Consider the following 17,500-nt stretch of genomic DNA (forward strand, 5'->3'; position numbering starts at 1 on the left):
GGTATCGTTTGGAGTGTTAAGTACTAATCTGCACTATTTAAACCTAGGTACATTGTAAGCACTTGTTCGAGAATGTTTGAATGGTGCCAATTCGACGCAACGTTATGTATTTGTCATAAATTGTCAACATGATAGTGTACGATCCATTCTATTTTATGAACAATGGGCTGTCTTAGGTGGTCCCTACACGATTTGCAAAATAGCTTCCAACATTCACGTGGGTTTCTTAACAATTTGTTATGCTGATTTGAATTGTTACTCCTTCTATGTACATTTCCACAAGCCTCAAGCATCACCTTGAATTTATAAGTCAGACTTTCTGTTAAGTTAAGGTAAATTATAATAATTTTCCATTTCAGACAGTTCCTGCACCAGGATCAAGGACATCATCGCAGAATACAGAAGAAACGATGTTATAGTGGGAATCAAATGACTCAAGAAGTCTCGTCGTCGAAAGAGATAGTGCCGCGATGTTTTAATTAACAGAGTATCTAGCCATGATTAAAATAAAGGGTTCACTTCAGTTAGACTGAGAAAAAGGCCATCGGGCATCAGTTCGAAAGTAACACAGAGGCTGAGTTGCAAGAACCAAGATAAATTCACGTTAACCAAGGAACTGGTTTTTCGCAGGCTGATTAGAGGTCATGAGAACAAAGTAATTGAATTGTGATGCAAACCAAGACATTGCCATAGAAATTGACCTAGACTAGTGTCGATTGTTCTTTGAACCAATCATAGAGCTTTGCCAGGTCTCGCTCTTATTAGCTATTTTTTGCCGTCAGCATTTTCTAGGATTTGTTCACAAGTAATCACAGTCGCAGTTTCTGCCAATCAAGCTTCAAATAACTTAGCCATAATTTGAATCTAAAATATTGGTGCCAGGACACACAGCTTTCAATCCATGTCATTGCAGACATGGACTGAGCCTGCTAATTTTTGCCTTTTCTACTCACTGAGTTTTTTCACGAGGTAGCCCTGTTTTCCCCTTCCATTAAAAATTCTCATTGGATCTGGATTTATTCTATACGATAATAATGATGATGACGATGTTGATAACAAGAATAACAGATGGTATATCTTAATGGGGAATTACAAGGAAATTCTGACATAATCAGATCTCTAATTTGGTCCCTTTACTATAGCCAAAGTTGTTTGCACAGATATGAACATACTCTCTCACACAATCACTTACAAAAAATAAAAACAACTTAGCAGAGTTCAAAAGCCTATTACACATTATAACCAATCAGACTTCTTCGTCCAATGATTTCTCCAACATAAAACCAGAAAGCAATTTCAGCAGCAACCAGAGTATTCACACATGCTTCCTTGACAGTGACATCAAGAAATTTTCCTGTGAGGGCAGCATCTTTGAGTCCCATAAAGCTTTTCTTGATAGCAGGCCACTCTGACATTTTTGGAGGGAGCATCTCTACCTTTGCATTATTCCAAAACTTGGTAGCATGAGGCTGTGCTTTCTTGGCCAGGCCTAAAATTGGAACAAACTTTTCACTGATTTTTCCAATCAGAGCAGGTTACTTATAAACAGAATAATTTGAGCCCAAGTTTACCCATTTGGCTAAACTATGACCTCCCCTCCCCTCCCCTTTCTTTGTAGTGGAAGCATGGGACTTGAAGCGTGACGTGAACATGAAAAACAACTGGGGTAGAGAGAGGCTAGTTTTTCTTCTCGTTTTGTTTTGGTGTTGTGACATTGGTCAGATTATTATCATCAACGGATTTAGGTCTTAAATACAAAGTTGTGTTACAATTGTCTCGTCTCTGGTTACTTGCTAATTTCCCCGCGAGCACGATTACACCTTATCCACCTTGTGGCTATCTAAGGGTCGGGGAGACCATGCAATACTCGATATCTTATTTTTGCAAAGGAATCAAAACCTATCAATTTCCCAATAATCCTGGATAATTTTTGTTGATATCTCACTTTCCGTAACCTAAAAAAGGTGGAATGAATAATATCTCCAGCAATTTATATATAAAGTGCTTGACTCGTTTGAGAAAAATCTATCGTGCATACAGGTATCTTATATACAGTGTCATTGTTTTCTGTTCCTTAATTTCGTAAAGAAGTAAACGTACAGCCTAAGAAAAGAATCAATTAAGGCAACTGTAACCTACAATTAGACAAGAATTGTTGCGTTTTTTCCACGAGAGTCCAATACTATGATGAACCTTGTTCTCTTCAAAGTTATATTAAAAATTGTAGAATAGACCACGGAAAGACAAAGAAAATAAACGTGAAGCCAGCTGTGACTCCAAAACAGGTAAAAATGTTCTTACCAAGGGCTTGAAATGACCATCTAGTTGCCACACGAGGAGTTGCGATAGCAATTTTCTGCCCAAAATTTACCAATTTCTGCGCCATCTTGGATCCTCACCGGTGAAAATTCTACCCAGAGTGCAACGGAAATTTGCTCATGTCAGCTGATCATGCGCAATGGCACATCAAACCATGTGCGTTAGTTGTGTTACAAAAATCTACTATGGGGAGACCAGGTATGTTTTGAGCATTTTATCTTCTCTTTTGACCATTTTTTTGCAGAGATTATGTGTTTCTCGTGACGAAGAGTGTATTTTCAGGTTTTTCTCCACGTGGTGGCCGAGGAGGAGGTGGTAGAGGTGGCGGTGGTCGAGGTATTACACTTGCTTTTCAGCTGCGGTTATCGCAGAAAAAGTATTTCAAAGCTTCCAAATCTGTTTAATTTCGCGGCAGCGAGCAAGCTTTAAAATCACTGGTAGTCTTTTATTTCCCAGCACCACATGTACAAGTATTTCCCTTTCACCCTCTTTTGTTCTATAGGCTGATACATGTAGATTTGTAGTTCGTCTTTAGCCTGTATTTATACACACAGACAGATCATCCGTCCGGACGAATTATCCACAGAAGTTCGTCTACGAAGACGAGCCATACAGATAGTTCGTCTGTATTGATGATTAGCCTGTCTGCCCTTTATACACAGACGTCTTATCAGACGAACTACCGTTTTTTGCCCTAGTTCGTCCCAGATGGATGATGCATCTCTAGTATAAATCCGGCCAATTATTGTTGTAGAAAGAATTTAATTACCAAGTATTATTCGTATGGCACTTTGGAAAGAGTCTCAAAATTATGGACTCTGGAACAGACTTGGTCCAACGGTCTACTGCAGCTAGTGTCTCGTTTTTTCTCTATAAAACCTTTTGTGGACTCTGTCGCCTGTCGCACAGTTTCATGTACGACAGATTTATTCCTGCAGCCCTAGTAAGTGTTATCAGAAACTCATAAGGGTTGAAACGTGTAACGGCCCCTTGTGTGCTGAGAAACAAGCTTCTGAATATTCAATTTGCTAAGTACCATATTTGGAACAACAACAGTGAGGGGTTTCCAAATATGGTACTTAGTACTGAAAGATTCAACCAACCAGTTCGCACTGAATATTCGGAAGCTGTGAACGCGCGTTACACGTTTCAACCCTTATGGGTTTCTGGTGTTATTCAACAATTATTCCATGAGTGTGCATTGGATATGAGATGGTAAATAAAATAGCCAACGTGGCGTGTAGGGCCGAGTTGGCTATAACCAGTCTTGTATCCAACAAGCGCGAATGGAATAATTGTTTTATTAAATTCCTTAAACCCCAAAAGTTTGGAAGTACCAAATATGAGCGAAAAAAGGGAGAAAATTGTAGCGAAATCAAAAAAGCTTAATGAAGATGCGATGTTGTGTAATACCTTGTGGTCAGACAGACACAGGCTCCTCACAAAAACATTTCTTACCTTTTGGCATACCTTTTCGTGTACTTCTTCGGGATTGATCCAAACTTTCCACAAAAAGGTTTTTTTTTTTTTTGCTTTAGGCTGAGAGAAATTTTGCTTTCTGGAGAAAAGAATTTTAGTTAAGGGATATAGATTAATTGAAGCCTTTAAGTGCTACTGTGGTTCTTTATTGACTCCAAGCTTTCACCGGTCTACGGCATCATCAGGGATGATGCCTTAGATCGGCGAAAGCACTTAACGGCTTCAATTGATCTATATCCCACATCACTACGACATGCTGCTAAAGGACACATTCAAACGTTTAATTTTAGTTTAGCAATGCTAAGCGCAATCATTTACCATATAAGGTCAAACTAAGGTATATGAGCTGATAACCAACATTGAGTGAACCAATCAGAGCACGGGAAATGCATTATCCAAGGTTGAGAATTTAATAATTATGGATAATCTATTCAAGTTCAGGCACAAGTTTTTGAATACAGGGCCATGATAACACAAACAGTCATTTTGGATGTATGCAAAGAGAATGCTTTAATTAATATTATTTTGTCAATATACAGGGGGTTTCCGTGATGGTGGTGGCCGCGGCGGAGGAAGAGGCGGTGGCAGAGGTGGAAGAGGGGGTGGGAGAGGTGGAAGAGGAGGTCGAGGTAAGATGTTTATCACATAAATTGATAACCCAAAATAAATAAACATCAGATAGTTATGTGGGGTATATTTCATTATTTTCACTTGAAGGGCTTCACAGCAGTTAATGTGGAAATTCTATATTGAGAAGCAAATTGCATCTGTTGTAATCTTTTTGAAATTTGGGCGACCTGAATTTGGAAAGAGTGACAAAGCATGACTCCTGTGCCCCTACTCTTTTTGAACAGTATGAAGGTTCTTTAACATGAGAGAAAAGTGGCCTGAGATGGGCCTATTGTTTTGTAGTCCGCTGAGTAAGTCAGCTTTTTTTCCTCAGTAACTGTAAGACCCTGAGTGGTTGGTCCAGTCCAAATAGAACTGAACTTGCATGGTACAGTGTCGTTTCATGGTCTATTACCTGTGCCAACAAGTTGGAGGCAGGCATCAAATCTTTTTCTTTTTTTGAGCGTCAACATTCTGACCTTTTCTGGGTTAAATATTGTCATGGTGCACACGATATTTTTATTAGATATAAAGTAGATGATTGGGTGGAAGTCATTGTCCATGTCTGTCACCTCTGCAAGTATACATGTGCTGAGTTTCAGACAATCTCAATGTCACTTTAAAGGGTTTTTATCCAGGTACTCTTGTTTCTCTCCCCAGTGACAAGCAACTGTCACTTGCACCCACTCAGTCAATATTAAAGAACTGACACACAAAACAAAATAACTTTTATTATCAATAACCCCAGGCAACTGGGGGAATCCACTTTGGCAAGGTGGGATTTTGCAATGAAGGGCAATCAGTACAATTGTATTGTTTGTTTCATGTTTTGTGTGTGTATCTGTGATTGATAATTTTTGCTCTTTCAGGAGGTGGAGGTGGACGTGGTGGGTTCAAAGGTGGAGCAAAAGTTGTTATTGAGCCACATAGACATGAAGGCAAGTTAAAATTAAAATCATCTTATTATCATGCTTGTCTGAATTACTAAGCTTTTGGGACATTGCATTTTTTAATCCAGTAAGACTTCAAAATGTTTGAGAACAGAGGGAGAAAGCAAGTTCTAATAATTGTGGAGCTCCTCTGGGGTTAGGAATTTGGGAATTTGGTTTTGAGCCTGACAGTTTTGATGTCTTGAGTTTGCTGACATCTTGGTTTTTTGCAGGGGTGTTCATTGCCCGAGGAAGGGAAGATGCATTGGTAACAAAGAATATAGTCCCAGGAGATTCTGTGTATGGAGAAAAAAGAGTTTCAATTGAAGTAAGATTTTAGCCATTTTGTTTATCAGCATATTCCCATGAGCTTTTCTTTAGTAGGTTTTAATTTTTGTTGATTACAGAACCACTGAACTTGTCTACAGCTTCCCAATATTTTTATCTTAGGAACAATGCCTTTTATGTTTCAGTTACCATAAGTATCCTTTCCAGGGTGCTAGTATTCTTCATTTCTGATCATTTACAAGTATTTCATTAGGTTATGACTTATTGGGATCAGTAGTATCCATTTCTGCTCAGGTTGAAGCAGTTTAAGTTAACAGAGCCCCTTCAACCATTTTAAATAGGTAATGTTCTTGGGAGTAGCAGAATACCAGACCCTAACGTCTTGGCAAGTTGGCAGATTAAGAGATAAGGGAAACTGGAGCCCACATTAGGCTTAAGAAAAGCTCACAAAACGTCAACAGTTGTTTCCTGTGATTTTCTTTTTCTTATCTGATTTAACTTGGTTACTCAACCCAATCTGCTTTTCTTTCAATTTCCCATTTAAAAGAGCAACCAAAACCAAACAATAAATAGAAAGGAATGCGAAAAACCTATTTATGACTGAACGCTAGGTCAGGATTTTTGTAAGAGAGAATATTGTTTCAACTCCTTCTGGTTTATTCACATGAAAATATAACATGAAACAGTCTAAAACAGTTGATTCCTTGAATCTAATGGTGCACTGCATTAATTTGTTTGTCAGTGGATTTTTAACAGAGACTCTCTTCCCACAAGCTAAGCATATAAAGGTTGGAGATTGTTGACTTAGTTTGTTGTTTGCTTTTAGGGTGCTGTTGAAGGAGAGAAGATTGAATACAGAGTATGGAATCCATTCCGTTCAAAGCTTGCAGCGGCTATCCTAGGTGGAATAGATAAGATTCACATGCCACCGGGGTCCAAAGTATTGTATCTTGGTGCTGCATCAGGAACCACAGTATCCCATGTTTCAGACATAGTCGGTCCGGTAAGAGACACTTCCTTTACCATGAGTTAACGCAAACTCCAAGGCAACTTAAAGCTTGTGGATGTGTCTGCTTGGTGGCTTTTCACTCGTTCCCGTTGCCAACAAAAAATGCAATTTGCAAATGGAGGTTTTCTTGTTACTATTGATTTGAAGCAAACTTATTTGCAACTTGCTACATTGCCATAATCAATCAACAAATCTCGGTAAGTGATCCAGCATGGTCACTTCCAATGTCGTGTTTGCAATAAACACAACATTCAGAGGCTTAACAGGAAGTCGCTGCTTTATCTAAATTGCAAGCTGCACATAAGGCAAATTACCTCAAATGAAGTTTTGTGGAGCTTTGGAACTGCATTAGTCACTCACTGAAAAACTTTCCCTATTAACCCTTTGACACACAAACCGGCTTAAACCGGCCAGACATAGTATTTTACTCTGTCTAATGCCAGATGATTTTACTGGTCAATGGGTTAAACCAGTCACAAATTGCATGTACAAAATTAATGGGTTGAACTAGTAAGTAGGGATTCGACTTGTTATTAAAATAGCATTTTTAAAACCAGTAGGTGTTTGTTTGGTACTGGGTTACATAATATACCAGTCAATGGTATTACCTATTGTTAAGCTTAGTTGCCTTCTTTTTGTATTGTAGAAAACTCAAAATGATGTTAATGCACTTAACGTTCTTTCACAGTGATCATGTTGCTTCCTGAAATGAATGGTGATAACTTACATGTATTTACTTTAGCCGCTTAGCCCTCCTGGGGATTTCCAACTGTCAAGTAAATTTGTCTGGTAATAGACAGAGGAAAATATGTGAGGAAGGAAAGAGTGACGGTTTTTAGTCTGATTAATATCTATAATGTATATTATTCTAGGATGGGCTTGTGTATGCAGTGGAGTTTTCTCACAGATCTGGGCGTGATCTTATTAATGTAGCAAAAAAGAGAACAAATGTCATACCAATAATTGAAGATGCAAGACATCCTCACAAATACAGAATGCTTGTAGGTGAGTGAACTTGGTGCTGTTTGCTTAGACAATTGAAGGGTTGTATGTATTTTCAAAATACATGGCAAATTTCCAGCAGAAAGAAGAGTTTTGATACCTGTTGTAGGCAAGCCGTTGCAACTCCCCTCATGGCATTTACCAGAAGACTGGCTGTCTGTTAGCTGTCATCCTGGTGACAGACAGACCATTAACAAAAGGTTTTTTTGTCTTTCTCTTCTCTGAAAGTGTTTCAGCCAGGTTTTAATAACAGAGTACTCACCTAACTCACTTAGATTTATCAAGTCTGCCCTCCAGCTGTGTTACGCATAGGTTTTTGACCTGAGGTCCATGTCTTACATGGAATAATGCTTTGTCTTTAGGAATGGTGGATACGATTTTTGCTGATGTAGCTCAGCCTGACCAGGCTCGTATCGTTGCCATAAATGCACACAGTTTCCTGAAAAATGGAGGACACTTTGTCATATCAATAAAGGTAGGATTACTTAGTTTGAAACGTGTTAAATTGACTTCCCACAAAAAAATGTTTGTTCGTTGGATGGGTGCTTGTTTATAACTTGTCCCATGGTTGGTTCTTGAGGTTTTGAAACCTTTTTACGTTTGTATGTTATCAGTACACCCAAGTGGCTTTTCATTGAAGGACAGTTCCTGAATACAGTAAATGGTTTTATGTGGCTTGTTCTTCTTCTTTTAGGCAAATTGCATTGATTCGACAGCAGAACCTGCTGCAGTATTCGCTGGAGAAGTGAAAAAGATGCAAGCAGAAAAAATGAAACCACAGGAACAGTTAACACTAGAGCCTTATGAAAGAGACCATGCTGTAGTTGTTGGGATATACAGGTAAATAAAAACTGGATAATGCTACTAGAACATTCATTACAATATTACAGGATTAACTTTTGGTTAGGCAATCACAACATGAACCAGCAGCAGCTACATATATTTTCTCTCATCCCCCTTTGGAGTTATCATTGGTGTGAAATTAATTACTAAAAAGATGAGTTTCTGAGTTATTGAAGAAGTTGGAAATACATCGAATCAATAATTGCATCAGTGCTTCAAACTTCAAGGTGAGCTTGCTGTCATTTTGAGCAGCAGCATAGAATCGATAGTCTGAGAGGCATTTTTCCTAAAAATGCAGAATAGGTTTTTGCTTTGCAAACTGGTCATTTTTAGTTTTAAGCATGATTTTGAACAAGTTTTCTGTGGTGTATGTATCATGAGACGTATTTTCTAAAAGCAAGTATGTTGTCAATCGTAGTGTTACTGATAGAAGGAAGGATATCAAGACTGGTTGGGGCAAATTTCCATGATACAATCCTTTGGATTTTATTATTCCTTTCCTCCATCTTATTGTTCTTACGTTTCACTGTTTTCATTACTGTTTTAAAGTGTGAAACAGAAGCTGTGTGTACAATTTGTGTGGCTATTTTTTGCTGAATGTATCCACCATCCCACTTGTGTATGCACTAGAAATTTCATCATCATACTTTAAATAGCCTCTGGAGGTTATAATTATGTACAGTTGTTTAGTTGTATTAAATATATTGTTGATGCTGATGTTATTCATCTTTGTTACTTTCAGACCTCCTCCGAAGAAAGATAAGCAGTAGCATTAGGTTTCCTTTGTTAAGATTTTATTGTAACTTATCATTAATTTGTTTTAAATAAAAAAATCAACAAGTCACTTCCAGACAGAGAGTTATTGTTTTATCAACTGGGTAAGGGGGGTGGCACTTAACCCTTTCAGCCCCGTGGGGTTCCCCATTGACGAGTAAAATCGTCTGGCGTTAGACAGAGTAAAATCTATAAGTGGCACTATTGGGAGTTAAAGGGTTAATGGGGACATAGTTTTTGAGTGAATCCAGCTGTTGTTAACCCTTTCAGCCCTGTGGGGTTCCCCATTGACGAGTAAAATCGTCTGGCGTTAGACACAGTAAAATCTATAAGTGGCACTATTGGGAGTTAAAGGGTTAATGGGGACATAGTTTTTGAGTGAATCCAGCTGTTGTTAACCCTTTCAGCCCCGTGGGGTTCCCCATTGACGAGTAAAATCGTCTGGCGTTAGACAGAGTAAAATCTATAAGTGGCACTATTGGGAGTTAAAGGGTTAATGGGGACATAGTTTTTGAGTGAATCTAGCTGTTGTTAATGGGGACATAGTTTTTGAGTGAATCCAGCTGTTGTTAACCCTTTCAGCCCCGTGGGGTTCCCCATTGATGAGTAAAATCGTCTGGCATTAGACAGAGTAAAATCTATAAGTGGCACTATTGGGAGTTAAAGGGTTAACTACACAAAGACAACTGCAGCTAAGAAAGCTTTTTAGTCGAAGAGCCCTTCAAAAAAGGTTGCATTGATAATTCTATGAAGTAATATTTTCAATGGAATCTGGCATCACTTCAATCAGAAGGCGCATGCACAACTAGTCCCAGTCCTCTGCCGTGCCAGTTTTTTCACCAGATGGGAACCATCCCATCATTTTTCGTAAACTGTAGCATGGAATTTTTATTTGGACATAAAATGGAACCAATGTTTTGAAAAGTGTATCAAAGGAGGGCCTTATGATGTTATAGTTTTTTTTTAAGAAAGGAAATATTTGCTTGCAAATAGTATTTTTATGCTTCTTCATCCCATTGTGTACTTTTATTTCTTTGGGAGCCTGGGACTTGGGGTGGCACTTATTGGGTTTGTACTCAATACCTCCTTAGCATAATTGTGCTTACTATGTGACCAGGCTTTCACATGAGCCTCACTTCATTTCATCTTGACAGTGGTTAAAGACGTGTTTATTTTGCATCCCTCTTCCTCCCCTTGTCCCAGCCACTCCTTTTTATGTATAATTAGATTGCATTTATGGCGTTTTCAGTGCCCTCACCTTTACTGGGCCAAACTTTGTATAAAGGATTTGTTTGAATTGTATTTTTAAATAAATGTGGCTATGGGAACTTGCCCAGTAAACATAGCTCAGGCAAGGCAGCATTTTTTAGGTTGTGTTTATAATTTATAGGGGATGAAAAGGCATAATTACTATTTTTTAAAATCCATGCTACAGATTTTGTGTTAGAATGTTCTCATACTGTTGCATTAAAAATTTGTGAAAAGCATAGTTAACTCACTGAGTTTTTAGGCATTTACTGTTTTGGTCAGGTGATTTACCAAATATGGTTGTGAGTCAAACCAGACAAAGGAACGTTAAATAGAACACACTAATTGCAAAAAGGATGAATGTAGAGTTAAAGGAATTCGAGAAATGACAGTCACCCCACCCCCCCTTAAGTTTTAATTCAAAGGGGACCATTTTTGAGTGGATTTAGAGGTTGTTAACCCATTGACCCATAAACACTCACCTCCCGTTGACAAGTCTACTCATCTGGTATTAGACAGAGTAAAATATATTATATGCAAGTCTCACTCCCAGGAGTCGATGGGTTTTAAAGAATAATACATTTATGTTATCAATAAAAACAAGCATTCTCATTCCAAAGAGTGGTGCCACAGGATATCTTGAAGGTTCACTGTTGTTGCGGTCAGTTCCCATCTGTTGTTGGGTTATCGTCAGAGACGGTCATACCTGTCTCTTTGTAGAATGTGGGATACTATTGATGGGGTAGTCCAAAATAACTGAACACAAGTTTAATTTGTGTTTGTTTATTGTTTATTTATTAGTAATGTGAAGAGCTACTTCACTGACCCTCTCAACTCCATTATTCAATTCTCCTCTGTAGTCTATGAACATAATGTAACTCTTAGTTAACCTTGATAAGAACTGGAATGAAGGTGCTCTGACCAGACCTGGAAGCTAAGAAGTGATGATTGTTTTGGCATTTTGCTTGTAGTGATTTGAGCAAAATGACAACCTGTTGTTTTCCAGCTTGTTGACACTGAGTCTCCAAGGTGCATTTTTTAAGGAGATTTAGGTGAGGGTGGACCTGGAAACGAAATCTAGTTTAAATGCACATTTTTTATGCAGTATGTAAGGCCTGGGAGGGGGGGGGACTCAATATATCCCTGGGTGGGGAGGTGCGGCGCGGCCCCTCATACCCTGACCCTGTTTAAGACAAATATCTCTGATTTTCCTACTCTGTTTAAGACAGAATTCCGATTTTTGATACCCTATTTAAGACATTTAACCCAGTTTAAGATAAAATTTGATAAATCGATACCCTGATTAAGACAAAAAATGATAAATTCGATACCCTGTTCAAGACAAAAATCCCGAAAAACATACCCTGGCTGGCCGCACGTCCCCATTAATCCCTTATAAGGGAGTACCTCCTTCCCCCGGGATGTAAGGTCTGGTTACTTTTATCCCGGCTGGGGGTGTCTCATACAAAACAGGGGAGGGATGCTTGTGGTCTCAGTTAGAGTGTTCTGGACAAAATGCAATCATATGTAGCCGTGAAGGTCTCCTTTAGGGTTGCACATGAAAAAATATAACTATGTATATTTCCACTTTTATATTTCTTCACGGAGGTGAAAGTATTACATGATAATGTCTTTGCCATGCCATTATTAAAAGTCACTGTATTTTTTTAGGGGTCAAAAAAAGCCTGGGCCACAATCAGATTGGTCTCCTTTAGGGGTTAATTTAAAATTTCCGACAAGCATCCCTCCCCTTTTTATATGGGAATTCCCCCCCCAGGATTTTTATCTTCCTTACCAATTTCATCTGACAGTTTTCTGTGAACATGTTGTACCTTTCATGACCGCTATAAGAAGCTGGGACCCTGTGGGGGGTTGGGAGGGGTTGTTAGGCCTAAACAAACGTTTTTAGGTCTAAGGTTAGCTTTTATGAATGTGTTAGGAGTTTTTACTCTCTGTATTGGTAAAACAATGACCTGTGATTCCGGATTCCGGCTTTTAAGACCACCCAGTTGGGAGGAACCTTGGCTAATAATCGGAAGCAGAAGCCCATGGGCTATGAAGCCACTCAATTGGTAGCCTCTCATGCAGACGTCCTTAGGGTTTCGTCACGCATTTCCTCCCCAAGGACGTCTGCGTGGAGGCTACTCAGTTGGGAGCAGGTCAATTTGTCAGGCTTATGTGTTTCCATGAAAGGAATATTTCTTTATTTGGCAAATAATGTTGGAATTTAAAACACAAGAGTTATGCTAGCATTATTGCAAACAAAAACTAAAAATCTTGATAAAAAGGGTAACATGTTTCATTCCTACAAAAATTGTTGTGCCACAAGTGGTCTCTGAAAAATACTGAGAGTAAGTCATGTAAAGCTGTCTCCTCTAGGTCCTCTTGCCTGACACTTCACACTTAACCCCCTGACTCTTTCACGAGCTAATAAACTAAAGTTTCACTGGTTTTTCACCGAGTATAACTCCATTTTCCCCACCTTAATTTTAAGTCACATTTTGTGCAACTGGAGAGCATAATACATGTCAACGTCCCATGAAGTGCTCTTTATGTATTCCCATATTGAGTGAAGTCTGGGATTGAGGTTATTATAAAGCTTGGTTACAAAGCCCAATGTTTGACTTCACATGGCATTCTTCCATGGAGTATATACCGACTTCACCATAAATCTGCGAGCGGATTTCTTCCTTTAATTTTGCTACATTTATATAAATAGAACGATCCAAAGAGTTGTAAAATGGCTGATACCGAGGAACAGAGCCGGCGAAATGAGCTGGAAGCTGAAATGTCACGGTAAAGGCCGTTCACTTGCATAGTTCGTTCTGCTGTTGACGATAATGCGTGGCCCTTGTATGTAGTTTTGCCAAAAGTTCTCTTAACTTGTATGGGCCTATAAAATACTTGTTTTTTGGAAATATGTATTTTATTTTCAATAATTATTTTTCCCTGTTTTCATTTGACGCGTAATGACTTCTAGGAAGGTGTCTATCACTTGTTTTACAATACAATGACAATACAATACAATACTTTACTACGGTAAGTGATACAAAAAAAACACACAGAGTCTATCACTTTAGATGTAAGGTATTGTTAAATTTTCGACCAGGGATCTTTCTGATTGGTTTACCCTATCTTGGTCAATATCTCTTGCACCATATGACCTAATATGGAAAGTGATTGCATCATTTGGTGCCAAGCTAAAAAATTAAATTTGGGTTTAATTTCAGTGTCCAAGCATTCAGAATTTTATGAAAATTTCATGAAACAACATTATTACAGTCGAACCTCGACTATCCGGACTCGTTGGGACTAGAGGAAACAGTCCGGATAATCGAGGGTCCGGATAATTGAGAATATGAATATTAATGAGGAACAAAAACTGGTTACATTAAGAAAGCGACATTTGATCGTGAAACAAAACATTTGCAAATCGTTTGAAAAACAATATGGTCTACACCTTCGCTGACCGTTGTGAAGACCTGTACAGGTGTCGGCGTCATGATCTTTTCCTTGCTCTTGAGGATATCCAATATCTGCCGTTTACTAATACCATATTCAGCTGACAAATTGGTTCCTTTTTCTTCTTTCTCTAATCGCAAAATTATAGCCTGTTTATCTTTTGTCGAAAGAACAGATCGCTTACGCTTCAAGGACATGATGATGAATAAACATTTGTGACGTAGGGTGCGTTCGATTGACCTTATTCCGGAATAAGAATACGTGGAGTGATGATTAATACGGTATGTTTGGCACGTTTCGAAGCAGCAAGGATAATAAAAATTTGTTTAAAATAGCATTTTAGCAGATCTTGAACAGTTTTAATATGAATTCCCGCAAAAACGAAGGATCTCCAACTTCTATTCCATGTATTCCTATTCTGGAATATGGTCAATCGAACGAGCCCATAGTATAGCTTGTTTGCCGAACGAGCCAATAGAGCGTGAAATTTCACTTAGCAACAAAGCAACTCTAAGCCAATCAGAACTCATTCGAAAGTTCTGCATTAGTTACGACGTGTGCGAGCGCTGCTTTATTTTGCTTTTTGAAAGCGAAACAAACTCACCTTTACTTAACTCTTCAACTCTGTAGTTTTAAAAAGAATATGGCTACGGATCTTGATCATGACTAATAAATATTCATGACAAAATTGGGACCAGAGAAAAAGTCCGGATAATCGAGGTTCGACTGTATTCCATTTGTGCTTGTTGGATATGAGACTGGTTATAGCCAACTCAGTGCTACGCTCTTCATTGGCTATTTACCATCTCATATCCAATGTGCAATCATGGAATAAAAATATTTTTAATTGTATTTTTTCAGATTTGAACAAGAAATAGCAGAACACCCCCTTGCAAGACCAGTGATAGCAACAAATACTTTTCATATGGCTTCCAAAGCAATTGAAAATGCACCAAAACCCACTGTTCAAGAACATATGGGAAACCATTTCACGCCAAGACCTTTGTTACAGTCTCAAAACCGTGCAGCTCATAATCTACGACCTCCACTTGCTCAAGGACCTTTAAATCGGGTTCCTCCGCCCATGCAGGTCCAAATGCAACATCCTGTTCGTGTCCCTCCAAATCAGTTACCTCCTCCCCCAATACCATCAAATATGAACCTTCCGCCTGGAATCCCTCAAATGGTGCCTCAGATGGTCCATAACCAGGCCCTTCCGGTGGCTCCTGGGGGTATGCCTATGGTACCAGTGCCAATGCCTATGGGATTACCTGGGATGCCTGTGGCTGGAACAGTTCCAGCGTCAGTCCCAGTAATAACAGCTGAGGAGCAAAGGGAATGGGAATCAACGTATACACAAGGAGCAGCAGCAGCAGCAGAGGTCAAAGAGAAAAAGAAGAAAGAAAAAAAGTTTATAAGAGTTGCTGGAGACACTGTATGGGAAGATAACTCGCTATCTGAATGGGAACAGGGTAAATATATTTTGTGATCATTCCATCTGTGTGTCTTATTGCCCTTTTTGAGGGATTTTAATGTGATGTCAGTGGCTTGAGGGTAGCCCAGAGTCCTGGCATTGCTTTGTGGGAATTACTTTTTTGCTTATTCAGTACTAGTAAACTTGAAGTTGGAAATTCTCTGCCTGATTCCTAAACTACCAGTAAATGTCAATGAAGGCCAAAAGGCTTTAGAATCCCAATATTTATGGTTATAAGTACAAACTTAAGTCTGATCCTGTGTTTAACAAGTCTAAATTTCTGGGCAACTTAAATTTGTAGGCAAATATATCGCTCATTGTTATTTTAATTAAATAAAGAACCTTTTTATACTGTCTCACTGTTACAAAAACCATTTTATTATACAAGCACCAATGAAATACCAAGTGAGCTTTCATGCAAAAACATGATATCTTCACACGTGAAGATAACATGTTACTTTCACATATGGTTACATATGAAAATCGCACCTTTCTATGGCTTTCGTGAAATTATTTATTTCATTGGTGTTTGTATGATAAATAGAATATTACATGGCCGCTTGGAGATACGAAATTTCTCTTCTCATGTTGAAAAATATTTCACTTGTGCTCTGTGCTCACTTCTGAAATATTTTTCGACACTCAAAGAGAAATGTTGTATCTCCATGTGACCATGTAATATCCTCTATGTAATAAAATTTATATTATAGCTTGTAGTGGTATTTTTTGTTTACAAATATTGACATCACATTTCTTTTGATATTTAAATTGTCAACAATGGAACAAAAGAAGTCATTGTTTCAACAGCCAATTAGGTTCTGGTTGGCATATTAACAATAAGTGGTGACGACATGAGAAACACACTTTAACCATTGACAAGCATTTTTATTGTGATTCACTGGCTACCTGTGGAAGTGCAAATACTGTTTAAGATAATTCTCCTTGTCTGGAAATCACTTCATGGTTGTGCCCCGTATTACATTACGTCGCTTGTAAATGTTCGTGTTCCTGCTCGGAATCTTCATTCCTCAGGTTGCTCTCTCTCCTGGAACCACCTTCTCGCCCAAGAACTGTTCTTTATGGTGAACGCTCTTTTGCTCACGCTGTGCCGAAATGCTGGAACTCCCTTCCTGAGAACATAAAATCTGTTAACAGGCTGAGACCTTTTTTATTTGCAAATACTTGTATTAATATTATTGATTATTGACACCAGTTTATGATTTTTTTTTCTCCTTGTAAGTGCATTGAGATTTTTTAAGTGCACTCTAAGAACCTTTATTATTATTATTATTATTATTATTATTATTATTATTATTATTATTATTATTATTATTATTATTAACTTAATTGAGGAAAAAAAAAGAATCATTTCCTGCTCTGAATCAAGTTGTTTAGAGAAGTGCTGGCTTTTATCCCTGGTCAAGTGTGGCTAAATTTGTAGATTTTCATGGTTTTCACTCACTTCTCGTTAGTGCTAAGCATTTTTCCAATGACTCTACCTTTTTTATGAACAACACTGTTTTAAGGCTAAAATGCTGATTTTTCTTTCAGATGACTTCAGAGTATTTTGTGGTGACCTAGGCAATGAAGTTACGGATGAAATTCTGACAAGAACATTTGCAAAGTATCCCTCTCTGCTGAGAGCTAAAGTTGTGCGGGACAAGAAGAGCAACAAAAGCAAGGGCTATGGTTTTCTAAGTTTCAAAGATCCAAGTGATTTTGCAAAAGCCATGCGAGAAATGAATGGTGAGTCCATCATGTAGATCGCCTTTGAGCAATTAGACTGCAAGCAGTCGCTCTTTTGCTCTAGAATCGTTGAAACGAATGTGTAGGTTGAACTTTTAGTGGCTGAAACTGTGGGTCGCAAATACTGCAGGCATTGGTTTAAACGCCCGCAGTATTTGTGACCTGCAGTTTCAGCCATTTTGAAATGTTTGTTTCAATGATTTAAAGCAAAAGAGAGACTGGTCGCAGTATAGTGAGCAATCTCTCTCGCCCGTAAAGGAGGAAGAAGAAGCTTACTGGCAGGCTGTTCTGTAGATATACTAATCATATTGTGATTTT

The 17,500-nt window shown here is 38.4% G+C and overlaps 4 protein-coding genes and 1 long non-coding RNA gene across 6 annotated transcripts in view; 3 read left to right on the forward strand and 2 right to left on the reverse strand.

The window, feature by feature from the left end:
* LOC137982494 (adhesion G-protein coupled receptor G6-like) overlaps positions 1-1,080 on the forward strand; it is a 16,369-nt gene extending 15,289 nt beyond the window's left edge. For both annotated transcript variants that reach the window (XM_068829590.1, XM_068829591.1), the window contains one exon: positions 360-1,080. In XM_068829590.1, coding sequence (XP_068685691.1) covers positions 360-419 — 60 coding nt within the window. In that variant the 3' untranslated portion in view covers positions 420-1,080. The remainder of the gene's footprint in view (positions 1-359) is intronic.
* A 38-nt stretch (positions 1,081-1,118) lies between these two features.
* LOC137982497 (ATP synthase subunit g, mitochondrial-like) lies at positions 1,119-2,445 on the reverse strand. Its single transcript, XM_068829593.1, has 2 exons — positions 2,302-2,445; positions 1,119-1,489 (listed from the first exon to the last, which is right to left on the reverse strand). The coding sequence occupies exons 1-2, from the start codon at positions 2,384-2,386 to the stop codon at positions 1,230-1,232; spliced, it is 345 nt and encodes a 114-aa protein (XP_068685694.1). The 5' UTR covers positions 2,387-2,445; the 3' UTR covers positions 1,119-1,229.
* A 20-nt stretch (positions 2,446-2,465) lies between these two features.
* LOC137982495 (rRNA 2'-O-methyltransferase fibrillarin-like) lies at positions 2,466-9,328 on the forward strand. The gene is made up of 10 exons (XM_068829592.1): positions 2,466-2,517; positions 2,602-2,655; positions 4,338-4,427; positions 5,277-5,345; positions 5,570-5,664; positions 6,451-6,627; positions 7,506-7,638; positions 7,998-8,110; positions 8,330-8,475; positions 9,221-9,328. The coding sequence occupies exons 1-10, from the start codon at positions 2,505-2,507 to the stop codon at positions 9,246-9,248; spliced, it is 918 nt and encodes a 305-aa protein (XP_068685693.1). The 5' UTR covers positions 2,466-2,504; the 3' UTR covers positions 9,249-9,328.
* A 3,809-nt stretch (positions 9,329-13,137) lies between these two features.
* Positions 13,138-17,500, forward strand: part of LOC137983923 (RNA-binding protein 42-like) — a 5,851-nt gene continuing 1,488 nt past the window's right edge. Inside the window, exons 1-3 of the mRNA XM_068831081.1 lie at positions 13,138-13,296; positions 14,824-15,434; positions 16,988-17,182. Coding sequence (XP_068687182.1) covers positions 13,241-13,296; positions 14,824-15,434; positions 16,988-17,182 — 862 coding nt within the window. The 5' untranslated portion in view covers positions 13,138-13,240. The remainder of the gene's footprint in view (positions 13,297-14,823; positions 15,435-16,987; positions 17,183-17,500) is intronic.
* The window catches only part of LOC137983924 (uncharacterized), a 27,141-nt gene continuing 25,719 nt past the window's right edge, over positions 16,079-17,500 (reverse strand). The window contains exon 3 of the long non-coding RNA XR_011119057.1: positions 16,079-16,566. This is a non-coding gene — a long non-coding RNA (uncharacterized lncRNA). The remainder of the gene's footprint in view (positions 16,567-17,500) is intronic.

The sequence above is a fragment of the Montipora foliosa genome, chromosome 13, assembly GCF_036669935.1.
Source record: "Montipora foliosa isolate CH-2021 chromosome 13, ASM3666993v2, whole genome shotgun sequence".
Classification (NCBI taxonomy): domain Eukaryota; kingdom Metazoa; phylum Cnidaria; class Anthozoa; order Scleractinia; family Acroporidae; genus Montipora; species Montipora foliosa.

Bases quoted from the DNA above. Each gene is read 5' to 3' on its own strand.
- LOC137982495 (XM_068829592.1), top strand. The intron at 2,656-4,337 runs GTATTACACTTG...GTCAATATACAG, and splicing joins TAGAGGTGGCGGTGGTCGAG to GGGGTTTCCGTGATGGTGGT. The intron at 6,628-7,505 runs GTAAGAGACACT...ATATTATTCTAG, and splicing joins TTTCAGACATAGTCGGTCCG to GATGGGCTTGTGTATGCAGT.
- LOC137982497 (XM_068829593.1), bottom strand. From the start codon at position 2,386: ATGGCGCAGAAATTGGTAAATTTTGGGCAGAAAATTGCTATCGCAACT. The intron at 1,490-2,301 runs GTAAGAACATTT...TTCCAATTTTAG, and splicing joins ATGGTCATTTCAAGCCCTTG to GCCTGGCCAAGAAAGCACAG.